This window comes from Salmo trutta, unplaced genomic scaffold (assembly GCF_901001165.1).
Source record: "Salmo trutta unplaced genomic scaffold, fSalTru1.1, whole genome shotgun sequence".
Lineage (NCBI taxonomy): Eukaryota > Metazoa > Chordata > Actinopteri > Salmoniformes > Salmonidae > Salmo > Salmo trutta.
The window spans coordinates 3,803,423-3,818,422 of NW_021822992.1; the positions used below are offsets into that span (position 1 = coordinate 3,803,423).

The 15,000-nt window shown below is 50.6% G+C and overlaps 2 protein-coding genes and 1 long non-coding RNA gene across 3 annotated transcripts in view; 1 reads left to right on the plus strand and 2 right to left on the minus strand.

Moving 5' to 3' along the window:
- Nucleotides 1–1,828, plus strand: part of LOC115187895 (E3 ubiquitin-protein ligase RNF19A-like) — a 36,169-nt gene extending 34,341 nt beyond the window's left edge. The window contains exons 8-9 of the mRNA XM_029746943.1: nucleotides 707–823; nucleotides 959–1,828. Coding sequence (XP_029602803.1) covers nucleotides 707–823; nucleotides 959–1,700 — 859 coding nt within the window. The 3' untranslated portion in view covers nucleotides 1,701–1,828. The remainder of the gene's footprint in view (nucleotides 1–706; nucleotides 824–958) is intronic.
- A 10,048-nt stretch (nucleotides 1,829–11,876) lies between these two features.
- Nucleotides 11,877–15,000, minus strand: part of LOC115187869 (sperm-associated antigen 1-like) — a 46,433-nt gene continuing 43,309 nt past the window's right edge. Inside the window, exon 19 of the mRNA XM_029746901.1 lies at nucleotides 11,877–14,188. Coding sequence (XP_029602761.1) covers nucleotides 14,060–14,188 — 129 coding nt within the window. The 3' untranslated portion in view covers nucleotides 11,877–14,059. The remainder of the gene's footprint in view (nucleotides 14,189–15,000) is intronic.
- LOC115187870 (uncharacterized) overlaps nucleotides 14,390–15,000 on the minus strand; it is a 788-nt gene continuing 177 nt past the window's right edge. The window contains exons 2-3 of the long non-coding RNA XR_003876155.1: nucleotides 14,530–14,761; nucleotides 14,390–14,405 (exon numbers count right to left, since the gene is read on the minus strand). This is a non-coding gene — a long non-coding RNA (uncharacterized LOC115187870). The remainder of the gene's footprint in view (nucleotides 14,406–14,529; nucleotides 14,762–15,000) is intronic.

Here is a 15,000-nt window from a genome sequence, read left to right on the forward strand (position 1 = left end):
AGTACAGGGTCAGTAGTGTGATTGGTCCAGTGTAATAGTACAGGGTCAGTAGTGTGATTGGTCCAGTGGTCGGCTACCTCGACGGGTCGGCGTTTGGGGTCGGCTACCTCGACGGGTCGGCGTTTGGGGTCGGCTACCTCGACGGGTCGGCGTTTGGGGTCGGCTACCTCGACGGGTCGGCGTTTGGGGTCGGCTACCTCGACGGGTCGGCGTTTGGGGTCGGCCACCTCGACGGGTCGGCGTTTGGGGTCGGCTAGTGAGAGACTGGGCAGCAGGACTGGACAGGAAGCCAACTTTACTGTCAGGTGATTGTGTGGCTGTAGGTCCATCTGGCTGTAGGCACCTTGTATTGTGTGTATCGTGACTGGCAAAATACACAAGGTCTGATCCCCTCCCTCCTGTCCTCTCCCCTCCCCCACTGTCCTCTTCCCTCTCCCCTCCCCCACTGTCCTCTCCCTCCCCCCTCCCCCACTGTCCTCTCCCTGTCCTCTCCCTCCCTGTCCTCTCCCTCCCTGTCCTCTCCCTCCCTGTCCTCCCCTCTCCCCCGTTCCCTCTCCTCTCCCCTCTCCCACTGTCCTCTCCCCTCTCCCCTCCCTGTCCTCTCCTCTCCCCCTGTCCTCTCCTCTCACCCTCCCCGTCCTCTCCTCTCCCCCCTGTCCTCTCCCCCCCCTGTCCTCCCCCCCCCCCCCCCCCCCCCCCGCTCCAGGCTGGAGGTCCAGGCGGAGAGGTGTAGCCTGAGTGGAGAGTCGGCCACCTTCAGCTTGGGGACAGTCAGTGACAACGCCAGCACCAAAGCAATGGCAGGATCCATTCTCAACTACAGGTCAGGGCAATTTCTTTTACAAATGTGAACCTTTCTGTTAAATGAGATCTCCGCGGAGGACTTGTCTCACCCTGTTAAAGGTGTATTCCACTTGACTCTTCCTTTCTGTCTCGTGGTGTTTTGTCTCCCGTGTAGAGACGGGACCAGTATGGAGGTGCAGGTGGACATAGAGCCCTGTAAGTCTGGTGGTCAACTACACTACCACACTGGTACCAGCAGTATGGATGATGGGAGAGACGCTGGACGCTGTGGCTGGTCCTGCCCTTCTGGATGCCCCTCAGAGGGCCAGGATGGCACCGCCAAGACCACCTCCTCCTCCTCTTCCTCGGGGAAGAGGAGTAAAAGCAAGCTGAAGAAGGGAGGAGGCTCTAAGACCCAGGAGACGAGGGAGGACATGGACGTTCGTCTCCTGGAGCAGCAGTGCACCAACTCCTCAGAGTTTGACTCTCCCTCCCTCAGCGGATCTCTATCCTCCGTGGCCGACTCTCACTCGTCCCGCTTGTCGGAGTCCAGCGGCGGCTCCGACCTGGACGTGATGAAGACGTCCTGTAGCTGCAGCCGTGGATCCTCCTCTGACTACCACACCCGCTTCGCCACAGTCAGCCCTCTACCTGAAGTAGAGGGAGACCGGCTGGAGACGTTACCCACCCATCCTCACTCCCCCGGCGGTCCCTCACCCTGTCCGGAGGTGTCCGTCTCCCCTCTGGGTCTGATAGCAGAGGAAAACATCAACCAGGTGTGTCCTGCGAAGGCCCAATGTGACTGTACTACTGGAAGAGCCCTTCCCATTGGACAGTTGCTGAAGGAGACCAATAGCAACCTGCAGGCCTGTCCCTCCATCCTGCTCCACAACTCCTGTATTCAGACTGACATCTGATACCTAAAAACAGCCCTTTTTGGTTTCACAGAATAATATTTGTTTTTCTTTCTTCCAGAAGACAAAAGCTTTGAATGGACGTTTCTGTCGTCAGAAGTGTAGAAATTAAATGAAGCGTTGAAACCTCAGCTTGTCGACTTGTTTTTAATAACAGCAAGGTGAAGGCTGTTGTTTCCTGTCATGTGACCCCCCCCTATTGCAGTGTTCTGACTGGTTGCTGTCCCTCCCCACAACACACCTCACAGCAGGAGTGGAAGGGGATCACCGTGCCTCTGGCCTCTCTGGCCTCTGGGCCTCTCTGGCCTCTGGGCCTCTCTGGCCTCTGGGCCTCTCTGGCCTCTGACCTCTCTGACCTCCGGGCCTCTGACCTCCGGGCCTCTGGCCTCCGGGGCCTCTGGCCTCCGGGGCCTCTGACCTCCGGGCCTCTGGCCTCCGGGCCTCTGACCTCCGGGCCTCCGGGCCCCTGGCCTCTGGACTCCGGGCCTCTGGCCTCCGGGCCTCCGGGGCCCCTGGCCTCCGGGCCTCTGGCCTCCGGGCCCCTGGGCTCTGGCCTCCCGGCCTCTGGCCTCCGGGCCCCTGGGCTCTGGCCTCCGGGCCTCCGGGCCTCTGGCCTCCGGGCCTCTGGCCTCTGACCTCCGGGCGGACTGTCAGTCAAGCTGGGGATCAAGACGTAGCGTTCAGGAACCTTCAAGCTCAAAACGCAAAGTTGAACTTTAATATCAACCAGGCAATACCACCCTTACTGTTCTTTATAGTATTAAAATGAGTTTATAATTAGACCACTTCTGTTAAGTGATGATTTGTACTTTATTATAATTCCATACTAGCCCGCTGGAAGGAATTTAAAAGCCTGGTAGTAGTCTATCTACGGCTAGCTGAGAGGGACAAAGTACTGGAGCAGAGTACTGTTGCTAGGTAGAAGTAGAGCTGGGTCTCTGGAAGGCCATGGATGAATCACGCTGAGGGTTAATTATAATACCCACAACCCACCAATGAGAGAGTCACTTCCTTGAAATGGTTCAACAAATATTTTTCAACCGTCAGTAAAATAAAATTGTGTTTTCTTTGTTATTTTTTCATGCTGAAGAAGCTTTCACCTCACATAATAATATAACTTTCATATCTGTTATAACCAATGGTTTATATATACACTAGATGACTGACAGGGGGCGCTGTGTTGAAGCCACCGTGCCTCCATCTTGGCTCTCCCCTCCACCGTGCCTCCATCTTGGCTCTCCCCTCTCCGTTGTAAATAATGTTTTGGAAGCTAAAGAAATGCATTTATTAATTGGTTTTAACAACATGTATTCCATTACAGACACCTTAATACTTTTACATTATATTATGTGAGCTAAACATACAAATAAATAAAACAAATATAACATTTTCCCTTTTAGAGTAATGTTACTGTCCCCACTACAACAAAAAATACTTAAATACATGTAATGTTGTTCTTGAAACGTTTGATTGAAATACTGTAGAATTCCATTCATTCCTCTGGAGGCCTGTTCCTAATGGGGAGCCAATATGGCCGACCGGTGGCGTCAAAACGTCTCAATGGCCAATACATAACATCAGCAATCCAGGGTTTATATACATTGGTTATTACTCATTGTGCCTTTTTGAAAAGGGAAAAAGCTGTTTTTCTCTTTCTAATCGTCTGCATCTCTCCCATGTCTTCTAGACTTTAAAAACCTCTAAAACAACAGATTTCAGATGGTCTCTCTCTCTGACCGTGCCAGGAGAGATACAGGACGAGTAGGGCTTCATAATACTGTGGTAGACTTACACGTCTTTGTTCAATTGCCTACCAAAGACAGCACTCAGGCTCTCGAGAACTCCTGTTCCTGGTAACCCTTGACGACGTCTGTTTGCCATCCCCCAGACTCCACCTGGTTGCAGCATTTCTACACCATGTGATAAAACGTCAAAGACAGGAATATATACAGACTGCTTTTTTTGTTTGTTTGTTTGTTGTTGTTGTCCAATACGCTTTACAAATGCTACGCGAATAACGGGAGGCCGGAGTCTGCCTCCGCACCTGCTGTTAACCAGACTTGTTACGTAAATGTACTGCAATGCTCAGAGTGTATGAATGGGGATATCATCAGGTTGGCTTCCCCTCCTCTATTCCTGTCTATGTCCCTAATGGCAGCCTATTCCCCAACACAGTGCACAGGTAGTGTACTATATAGAGAATAGTGTGCCGTCAGGGCTGCATGGCATCTGTTCCGTGTCTCCTGCCGGTCTATGAAGACATGTTGCTCTAATGATGACGTCTCTGGACTGATTTTAAATGCTGCTGCCTCTCCTCCCCTCGCACACGTTGTTTTGGGTTTATTTCCTGTTTTAATTCTCTGCCCTGTCCATTTCCTGTTGTTTAATGCTCTGTCCTGTCCATTTCCTGTTGTTAAATGCTCTGTCCTGTCCATTTCCTGTTGTTAAATGCTCTGTCCTGTCCATTTCCTGTTTAATTCTCTGCCCTGTCCATTTCCTGTTTAATTCTCTGCCCTGTCCATTTCCTGTTTAATTCTCTGCCCTGTCCATTTCCTGTTGTTTTAATTCTCTGCCCTGTCCATTTCCTGTTGTTTTATTTCTCTGCCCTGTCCATTTCCTGTTTAATTTTCTGCCCTGTCCATTTCCTGTTTAATTCTCTGCCCTGTCCATTTCCTGTCCTATACTTTAAACACTAGTGCCAGGTAGATTTTCTAATTTGTGCAGAATGACATTATCCTTGTCCCCAGATCTGTTTTGATGTGGTAATGACCAAAGGAGTTGGAAAGACGACACAAAACAGATCTGGGGACCAGGCTAGAATGACATTTAAAGATATCTGTATATTAGTTTGCTAATTTCCTTTTACAATGTGTGTAAAATGCATATCTAAAAAAATAAAATATATCTTACCTTTTCCTAGTCGTTCTCCTCCCTAAAGGTTGTTGTTAATGGTGGAGACTGAATGACTGCTGGAACACTGTGTTTTAGAGGCTTGGAGAAGGAAACTAAATTACAGTGAGATGGAAATGCTGATCCAGTTTTTAATGAATCACAGACCAGCGTGTGAGTCTTGACGAGGTTCTACTAAGATAATAACATATGGAATTGTTTTAAGAGGGTCATACCAGGGATCATTTAGAATTATATTACCCCTGTAGGTATCAAAAACAAATACAACGAAATTATTTGATAAAATACTGCATTTGGGCCTTTACTGCTATAGCCCATACATTTTTGGGACTGTTTTGCATTTCTATCTTAAGGAATAAGGTTTTGAGGTGTCCTCTATGAGATATAAGAAATCTCAGGAATTATATATTTTTCTTCTCCATTTTAACCCCTTTTGGGGTGCATTAAACTACTTTTGATGATTTTAGAACTGGTACCAGGTTACCTTCAGATGAGAGCACCAGCGTGTTCGTGAGAGTCTCCCCGTTCTACAGGAGGGTCACATTAGTTTGTAGGGCAAACCTTTGGGACGTTACAAGACGTTTTCGTGATGTCTCCTGGTCTGACGAACAGCGCTGTTGCTCTGCCGCTGTTCACCGCAGGTACGGAAGGAAGGCTGACTAAAGAGGTGGTGGATTGAGACCCGTAGCCCATCCAAAACATAAATTACATGTCCAAAAAGTATGTAACATTTCATTACAAAATCACTGGCATTAATATGGAGTTGGTTTCCCCCCCTTTGCTGCTATAACAGCCTCCACTCTTCTGGGAAGGCTTTCCACTAGATGTTGGATCATTGCTGCTATAACAGCCTCCACTCTTCTGGGAAGGCTTTCCACTAGATGTTGGAACATTGCTGCTATAACAGCCTCCTCTCTTCTGGGAAGGCTTTCCACTAGATGTTGGTACATTGCTGCTATAACAGCCTCCACTCTTCTGGGAAGGCTTTCCACTAGATGTTGGAACATTGCTGCTATAACAGCCTCCACTCTTCTGGGAAGGCTTTCCACTAGATGTTGGAACATTGCTGCAGGGACTTGCTTCCATTCAGCCACAAGCATTAGTGAGGTCATCCCAAAGGTGTTCGATGGGGTTGAAGTCAGGGCTCTGTGCCGGCCAGTCAAGTTCTTCCACACCGATCTCGACAAACCATTGCTGTATGGACCTCGCTTTGTGCACACGGGCATTGTCATGCTGAAACAGGAAAGGGCCTTCCCCAAAATGATGCCACAAAGTTGGAAGCACAGAATCGTCTAGAATGTCACTGTATGTTGTAGCGTTAAGATTTCCCTTCACTTGAACTAAGGGGCCCAAACCATGAAAAACAGCCCCAGACCATTATTCCTCATCCACCAAACTTTACAGTTGGCACTAAGCATTGGGGCAGGTAGCGTTCTCCTGGCATCCGCCAAACCCAGATTCGTCTGTCGGACTGCCAGATGGTGAAGCGTGATTCATCACTCCAGAGAACTCGTTTCCACTGCTCCAGAGTCCAATGGCACCGAGCTTTACACCACTCCAGCCGACGCTTGGCATTGCACATGGTGATGTTAGGCTTGTGTGCGGCTGCTCGACCATGGAAACCCATTTCATGAAGCTCCCGACCAACAGTTGTTGTGCTGACGTTGCTTCCAGAGGCAGTTTGGAACTCGGTAGTGAGTGTTGCAACCGAGGACAGACGATTTTTACGCGATTCAGCGCTCAGCGGTCCAGTTCTGTGAGTTTGTGAGGCCTACGTTGTTGCTTCTAGATGTTTCCACTTCACAATAACAGCATTTACAGTTGACCGGGGCAGCTCTAGCAGGGCAGAAATTTTACAAACCGTCTTGTTGGAAAAGTGCCATCCTATGACGGTGCCACGTTGAAAGTCCATTCTACTGCCAATGTTTGTCTATGGAGATTGCATGGTTGTGCTTGATTTTATACACCTGAAATAGCCAAATCCACTAATTTGAAGGAGTGTCCAAATACTTTTGTCTATATAGTGTATCTAGATTAAACAGATTGATTGTGACGGGGATTTTTATGTTAGATTGACACGGGTGAATCAATCGACTCTGTAGAGGAAACCACAGCATCACGAGACCCATTAAACCACAGCATCACGAGGCCCATTAAACCACAGCATCACGAGGCCCATTAAACCACAGCATCACGAGGCCCATTAAAACACAGCATCACGAGACCCATTAAACCACAGCATCACGAGGCCCATTAAAACACTGTAGAGGAAACCACAGCATCACGAGGCCCATTAAACCACAGCATCACGAGGCCCATTAAACCACAGCATCACGAGGCCCATTAAACCACTAGAGGAAACCACAGCATCGGGACGGTAGTCTTCATTCTAATATCTCTGTCAGATATTATTTGACATCAAATCAAAATCAATTCAAACTTTTATTTGTCACAAGCGCCGACTACAACAAGTGTAGACCTTACCGTGAAATACTTACTGACAAGCCCTTAACCAACAGTGCAGTTCAAGAAGAGTTAAGAAAATATTTACCAAATAAACTAATGTAAAAAAAAATATTTAAAAAATAATAATGAGGCGATATACAGGGGGTACCGGTACCGAGTCAGTGTGCAGGGGTACCGGTTATATACAGGGGTACCGGGTCAGTGTGCAGGGGTACAGGTTATATACAGGGGGTACCGGGGGTACCGGGTCAGTGTGCAGGGGTACAGGTTATATACAGGGGTACCGGTACCGAGTCAGTGTGCAGGGGTACCGGTTATATACAGGGGTACCGGTACCGAGTCAGTGTACAGGGGTACAGGTTATATACAGGGGTACCGGTACCGGGTCAGTGTGCAGGGGTACAGGTTATATACAGGGGTACCGGTACCGAGTTAGTGTGCAGGGGTACAGGATATATACAGGGGTACAGGGGGTACCGGGTCAGTGTGCAGGGGTACAGGGGTACCGGGTCAGTGTGCAGGGGTACAGGTTATATACAGGGGTACCGGTACCGGGTCAGTGTGCAGGGGTACAGGTTATATACAGGGGTACCGGTACCGAGTTAGTGTGCAGGGGTACAGGTTATATACAGGGGGTACCGGGTCAGTGTGCAGGGGTACAGGTTATATACAGGGGTACCGGTACCGGGTCAGTGTGCAGGGGTACAGGTTATATACAGGGGTACCGGTACCGAGTTAGTGTGCAGGGGTACAGGTTATATACAGGGGTACCGGTACCGAGTTAGTGTGCAGGGGTACAGGATAGATACAGGGGGTACCGGTTATATACAGGGGGTACCGGTACCGAGTCAGTGTGCAGGGGTACAGGGGGTACCGGGTCAGTGTGCAGGGGTACAGGTTATATACAGGGGGCACCGGTACCGAGTCAGTGTGCAGGGGTACAGGTTATATACAGGGGGTACCGGTACTGAGTCAGTGTACAGGGGTACAGGTTATATACAGGGGTACCGGTACCGAGTCAGTGTGCAGGGGTACAGGTTATATACAGGGGTACCGGTACCGAGTTAGTGTGCAGGGGTACAGGGGGTACCGGTACCGAGTCAGTGTGCAGGGGTACAGGGGGTACCGGTACCGAGTCAGTGTGCAGGGGTACCGGTACCGAGTTAGTGTGCAGGGGTACAGGTTATATACAGGGGGTACCGGTACCGAGTTAGTGTGCAGGGGTACAGGTTATATACGGGGGTACCGGTACCGATGTCAGTGTGCAGGGGTACCGGTTATATACAGGGGGTACCGGGTCAGTGTGCAGGGGTACAGGTTATATACAGGGGGTACCGGTACTGAGTCAGTGTACAGGGGGTACAGGTTATATACGGGGGTACCGGTACCGAGTCAGTGTGCAGGGGTACAGGTTATATACGGGGGTACCGGTACCGAGTTAGTGTGCAGGGGTACAGGGGGTACCGGTACCGAGTCAGTGTGCAGGGGTACAGGGGGTACCGGTACCGAGTTAGTGTGCAGGGGTACAGGTTATATACAGGGGGTACCGGTACCGAGTTAGTGTGCAGGGGTACAGGTTATATACGGGGGTACCGGTACCGAGTCAGTGTGCAGGGGTACAGGTTATATACAGGGGTACCGGTACCGAGTCAGTGTGCAGGGGTACAGGTTATATACGGGGGTACCGGTACCGAGTCAGTGTGCAGGGGTACAGGTTATATACAGGGGTACCGGGTCAGTGTGCAGGGGTACAGGTTATATACAGGGGGTACCGGTACCGAGTCAGTGTGCAGGGGTACAGGTTATATACAGGGGTACCGGTACCGAGTCAGTGTACAGGGGGTACAGGTTATATACGGGGGTACCGGTACCGAGTCAGTGTGCAGGGGTACAGGTTATATACAGGGGTACCGGTACCGAGTCAGTGTACAGGGGGTACAGGTTATATACGGGGGTACCGGTACCGAGTCAGTGTGCAGGGGTACAGGTTATATACAGGGGGTACCGGTACTGAGTCAGTGTACAGGGGGTACAGGTTATATACGGGGGTACCGGTACCGAGTCAGTGTGCAGGGGTACAGGTTATATACGGGGGTACCGGTACCGAGTTAGTGTGCAGGGGTACAGGGGGTACCGGGTCAGTGTGCAGGGGTACAGGTTATATACGGGGGTACCGGTACCGAGTCAGTGTACAGGGGGTACAGGTTATATACGGGGGTACCGGTACCGAGTCAGTGTGCAGGGGTACCGGTTATATACAGGGGGTACCGGTACCGAGTCAGTGTGCAGGGGTACAGGGGGTACCGGGTCAGTGTGCAGGGGTACAGGTTATATACGGGGGTACCGGTACCGAGTTAGTGTGCAGGGGCACAGGTTATATACAGGGGGTACCGGTACCGAGTCAGTGTACAGGGGGTACAGGTTATATACAGGGGTACCGGTACCGAGTCAGTGTGCAGGGGTACCGGTTATATACAGGGGGTACCGGTACCGAGTCAGTGTGCAGGGGTACAGGGGGTACCGGGTCAGTGTGCAGGGGTACAGGTTATATACAGGGGGCACCGGTACCGAGTCAGTGTGCAGGGGTACAGGTTATATACAGGGGGTACCGGTACTGAGTCAGTGTACAGGGGGTACAGGTTATATACAGGGGTACCGGTACCGAGTCAGTGTGCAGGGGTACCGGTTATATACAGGGGGTACCGGTACCGAGTCAGTGTACAGGTTATATACAGGGGGTACCGAGTCAGTGTGCAGGGGTACCGGTTATATACAGGGGGTACCGGTACCGAGTCAGTGTACAGGATATATATAGGGGGTACCGAGTCAGTGTGCAGGGGTACCGGTTATATACAGGGGGTACCGGTACCGAGTCAGTGTACAGGATAGAGGTAATTTGTACATGTAGATAGGGGTGAAGTAACTATGCATAGATAATAAACAGCGAGTAGCAGCAGTGTACAAAACAATGTAAATAGTTAATTGTTCAGCAGTCTTATGTCTTGGGGTAGAAGCTGTTAAGGAGCCTGTAGGTCCTAGACTTAGCGCTCCGGTACTGCTTGCAGTGCGGTAGCAGAGAGAACAGTCTCTGACCTCCTCCCTATAGGCTGTCTCATCGTTGTCGGTGATCAGACCTACCACTGTTGTGTTGTCAGCAAACTTAATGATGGTGTTGGAGTCGTGCTTGGCCACGCAGTCGTGGGTGAACAGGGAGTACAGGAGGGGACTGAGCACGCACCCCTGAGGGGCCCCTGTGTTGAGGATCAGCGTGGCAGACGTGTTGTTGCCTACCCTCACCACCTCGGGGGCGGCCCATCAGGAAGTCTAGTTGCAGAGGGAAGTGTTTAGTCCCAGGGTCCTTAGCTTAGTGATGAGCTTTGAGGCCACTATATGGTGTTGAACACTGAGCTGTAGTCAATGAACAGCGTTCTGAGGCAGATATCCGTTTTAGTAACAATAAGAATCAAGAGGACAATTGGTCTTCAGTTTTATTCCGTTGTTCATAACATTAATACATTCACAACCATTGTGATTTGTATAGTATCAGAGAAATACATCTGTATAAAGTATTTATTTATCCCAGTTTTATTGTTAAAGAACCATTTACATTTTTGACTTCTTAAAACACGTTTTTACATATTTATTTTTTTGCAAAGCTACTATAATAGAATAGAATGGTTAAACCAGGCGGCCCCCTCCCTGAGCCACTAGCCCGCTGACCCCCTCCCTGAGCCACTAGCCCGCTGACCCCCTCCCTGAGCCACTGACCCCCTCCCTGAGCCACTAGCCCGCTGACCCCCTCCCTGAGCCACTAGCCCGCTGATCCCCTCCCTGAGCCACTAGCCCGCTGATCCCCTCCCTGAGCCACTAGCCCGCTGATCCCCTCCCTGAGCCACTAGCCCGCTGATCCCCTCCCTGAGCCACTAGCCCGCTGACCCCCTCCCTGAGCCACTAGCCCGCTGATCCCCTCCCTGAGCCACTAGCTCGCTGACCCCCTCCCTGAGCCACTAGCCCGCTGACCCCCTCCCTGAGCCGCTGACCCCCTCCCTGAGCCACTAGCCCACTGACCCCCTCCCTGAGCCGCTGACCCCCTCCCTGAGCCGCTAGCCCGCTGACCCCCTCCCTGAGCCACTAGCCTGCTGACCCCCTCCCTGAGCTGCTGACCCCCTCCCTGAGCCAGTAGCCCGCTGACCCCCTCCCAGAGCCACTAGCCCGCTGACCCCCTCCCTGAGCCGCTGGCCCGCTGACCCCCTCCCTGAGCCGCTGGCCCGCTGACCCCCTCCCTGAGCCGCTAGCCCGTTGATCCCCTCCCTGAGCCGCTGACCCCCTCCCTGAGCCGCTAGCCCGTTGATCCCCTCCCTGAGCCACTGACCCCCTCCCTGAGCCGCTAGCCCGCTGACCCCCTCCCTGAGCCGCTAGCCCGCTGACCCCCTCCCTGAGCCGCTAGCCCGCTGACCCCCTCCCTGAGCCGCTAGCCCGCTGACCCCCTCCCTGAGCCGCTAGCCCGCTGACCCCCTCCTTGAGCCACTAGCCCGCTGACCCCCTCCCTGAGCCACTAGCCCGCTGACCCCCTCCCTGAGCCACTAGCCCGCTGACCCCCTCCTTGAGCCACTAGCCCGCTGACCCCCTCCCTGAGCCACTAGCCCGCTGACCCCCTCCCTGAGCCACTAGCCCGCTGACCATGCAGCTATTGCTCCAGGCTACAAACAGCTGCCACTCCGCTCGTCTCCCTGAATTCAACACGGTACAGTCATTCATTTTAGATTACTTTGAGGTTGACAAAGAAAGAAGAACACACTAACATTTTGACAAGTAATTTCAAATGTTTTTAAATATACTATTTTCTTCTGCAACGAACAGAACATCTGAAATGGGTACCCAACAGAACATCTGAAATGGGTACCCAACAGAACATCTGAATGGGTACCCAACAGAACATCTGAAATGGGTACCCGACAGAACATCTGAAATGGGTACCCGACAGAACATCTGAAATGGGTACCCAACAGAACATCTGAAATGGGTACCCAACAGAACATCTGAAATGGGTACCCGACAGAACAACAGAACAGTGTAGATCCAAAAGCTGAACTCCAAAGGCACATCTGACAAAGATGCTGCTTGTTTTCTCTCCACTGTGAGCAGATGGAAGGCTGGCTGGCTGGCTGGCTGGCTGACTGGCTGCATGTTATAGAGCATTAGACTGCTGATTACTGCAGATGGAAGGCTGGCTGGCTGGCTGGCTGGCTGGCTGACTGGCTGACTGGCTGACTGGCTGCATGTTATAGAGCATTAGACTGCTGATTACTGCAGATGGAAGGGTGCTCCGCTGGCTGGCTGGCTGGCTGGCTGGCTGGCTGACTGACTGGCTGGCTGGCTGGCTGGCTGCATGTTAGAGCATTAGACTGCTGATTACTGCAGATGGAAGGGTGCTCCGCTGGCTGGCTGGCTGGCTGGCTGGCTGGCTGCATGTTAGAGCATTAGACTGCTGATTACTGCAGATGGAAGGGTGCTCCGCTGGCTGGCTGGCTGGCTGGCTGGCTGACTGACTGGCTGGCTGGCTGGCTGCATGTTAGAGCATTAGACTGCTGATTACTGCAGATGGAAGGGTGCTCCGCTGGCTGGCTGGCTGGCTAGCTGGCTGGCTGGCTGCATGTTAGAGCATTAGATTGCTGATTACTGCAGATGGAAGGGTGCTCCGCTGGCTGGCTGGCTGGCTGGCTGACTGACTGGCTGGCTGGCTGGCTGCATGTTAGAGCATTAGACTGCTGATTACTGCAGATGGAAGGGTGCTCCGCTGGCTGGCTGGCTGGCTGACTGACTGACTGGCTGGCTGGCTGACTGGCTGGGGCATTTTCATAACTTCTGGTCATTTCTTCAAAAGATAAATGTTTTTACACAATTACTTTGCATTTACCTTGAATTGCAGTACTGTATAATACCCATTTAGTATTGTGCACATTGTAAGTTGCTTCATCATTGTTTTCATACACAGAACTGAGGCAACTTCCAAAACTAGCATTGTATTTCTAGGACAGAGAATGGATGGTAAATACTCCTTGAACCCCCAGAGGAAATAGTTTTTTGGATTGTTATACGCTTGGTTAATATTGTGATATGCAGCATGCATTAATCTACTTTAATATCAGGATGGTAAAAGCTGTAATACAACATGTTGTTTTTCTGAATAGCATCTGGGGCTAACGCTAGCCCAGTCAATTCAAGTCGTTATGTTTCCTAGCTTGGAATTCATTGTCCCCTTTCCCCATTTTTTTATTTCTAACCCGGGTACAAATCAACCTCTATTGGCCAGTCAAGCAGCCTGGAAAAGTAGTCATACATTGTTATGGGTGTTATCTGTTTTTTTTTTTAAATGGTTCTGCCAGCCTGGAGAATGGACCTGGACGCAGCACACAGACCCAGAAGGGGAATGCTTGAAAGATATCTTGTACATTGGACCTATGAATCAATGTTTTAAAAGCTAAATAGGTCACAGCATTTCAACATATACTGCCAGTCAACTAAAGCTAAAACAGTTCCAGGTAAAGAAAGAAGGTCTTTGGAGAGATAGAGATGCCTAGTAACAGTAGGTAGAGATGTGATATTATACCGAGAGAACTTGAGAGAGAGAAACAGGTGGGTTTTACGTTCAGCAGCTTCTGATCCGTGTCGTCCAACGTTGCATAGATCCTGTCTGTTACGTCGGGACGCTTCGCGCGCAGGACAGGAAGGTGCACGCCAGAGCGAAAGGGTTTGAGAACATCAAAACAACGTGATGTAATCATGGGTAAATTATGACTTGTCCTACCAAAATAATATTTAGTCGTTATTTTATGACGCCAGTCTGGATTCGTATTTGAAGTCGGCTTGCGATGTTGAAGGCGTCCCGCGACCGTCCCATTATGGCGCCTTATTCCCTCCATAGTGCACTAGGTAATAGGGGCCTATTTGGGACGTGCTCCAGCAGGGCCAGACGGGGTCAGAGGTCAGATGTACTTGTTGGCCAGGTTCTGCACGTCGTTCTTACTGAAGGCATCACTGTCCGCGGCGGACAGACGGTCAAACAGTCGATTCATCTGATCACGTTCACTCTTCTCTAGGAGCATCACGACGACCTGTTAATACACAGAGACAGAGGTTAACGACCTGTTAATACACAGAGACAGAGGTTAACGACCTGTTAATACACAGAGACAGAGGTTAACGACCTGTTAATACACAGAGACAGAGGTTAACGACCTGTTAATACACAGAGACAGAGGTTAACGACCTGTTAATACACAGAGACAGAGGTTAACGACCTGTTAATACACAGAGACAGAGGTTAACGACCTGTTAATACACAGAGACAGAGGTTAACACAACGACCTGTTAACACAACGACCTGTTAATACACAGAGACAGAGGTTAACACAACGACCTGTTAATACACAGAGACAGAGGTTAACACAGCAACCTGTTAATACACAGAGACAGAGGTTAACGACCTGTTAATACACAGAGACAGAGGTTAACGACCTGTTAATACACAGAGACGGAGGTTAACACAACGACCTGTTAATACACAGAGACAGAGGTTAACGACCTGTTAATACACAGAGACGGAGGTTAACACAACGACCTGTTAATACACAGAGACAGAGGTTAACGACCTGTTAATACACAGAGACGGAGGTTAACACAACGACCTGTTAATACACAGAGACAGAGGTTAACGACCTGTTAATACACAGAGACAGAGGTTAACACAACGACACGACGACCTGTTAATACACAGAGACAGAGGTTAACACAACGACCTGTTAATACACAGAGACAGAGGTTAACGACCTGTTAATACACAGAGACAGAGGTTAACACAACGACCTGTTAATACACAGAGACAGAGGTTAACACAACGACCTGTTAATACACAGAGACAGAGGTT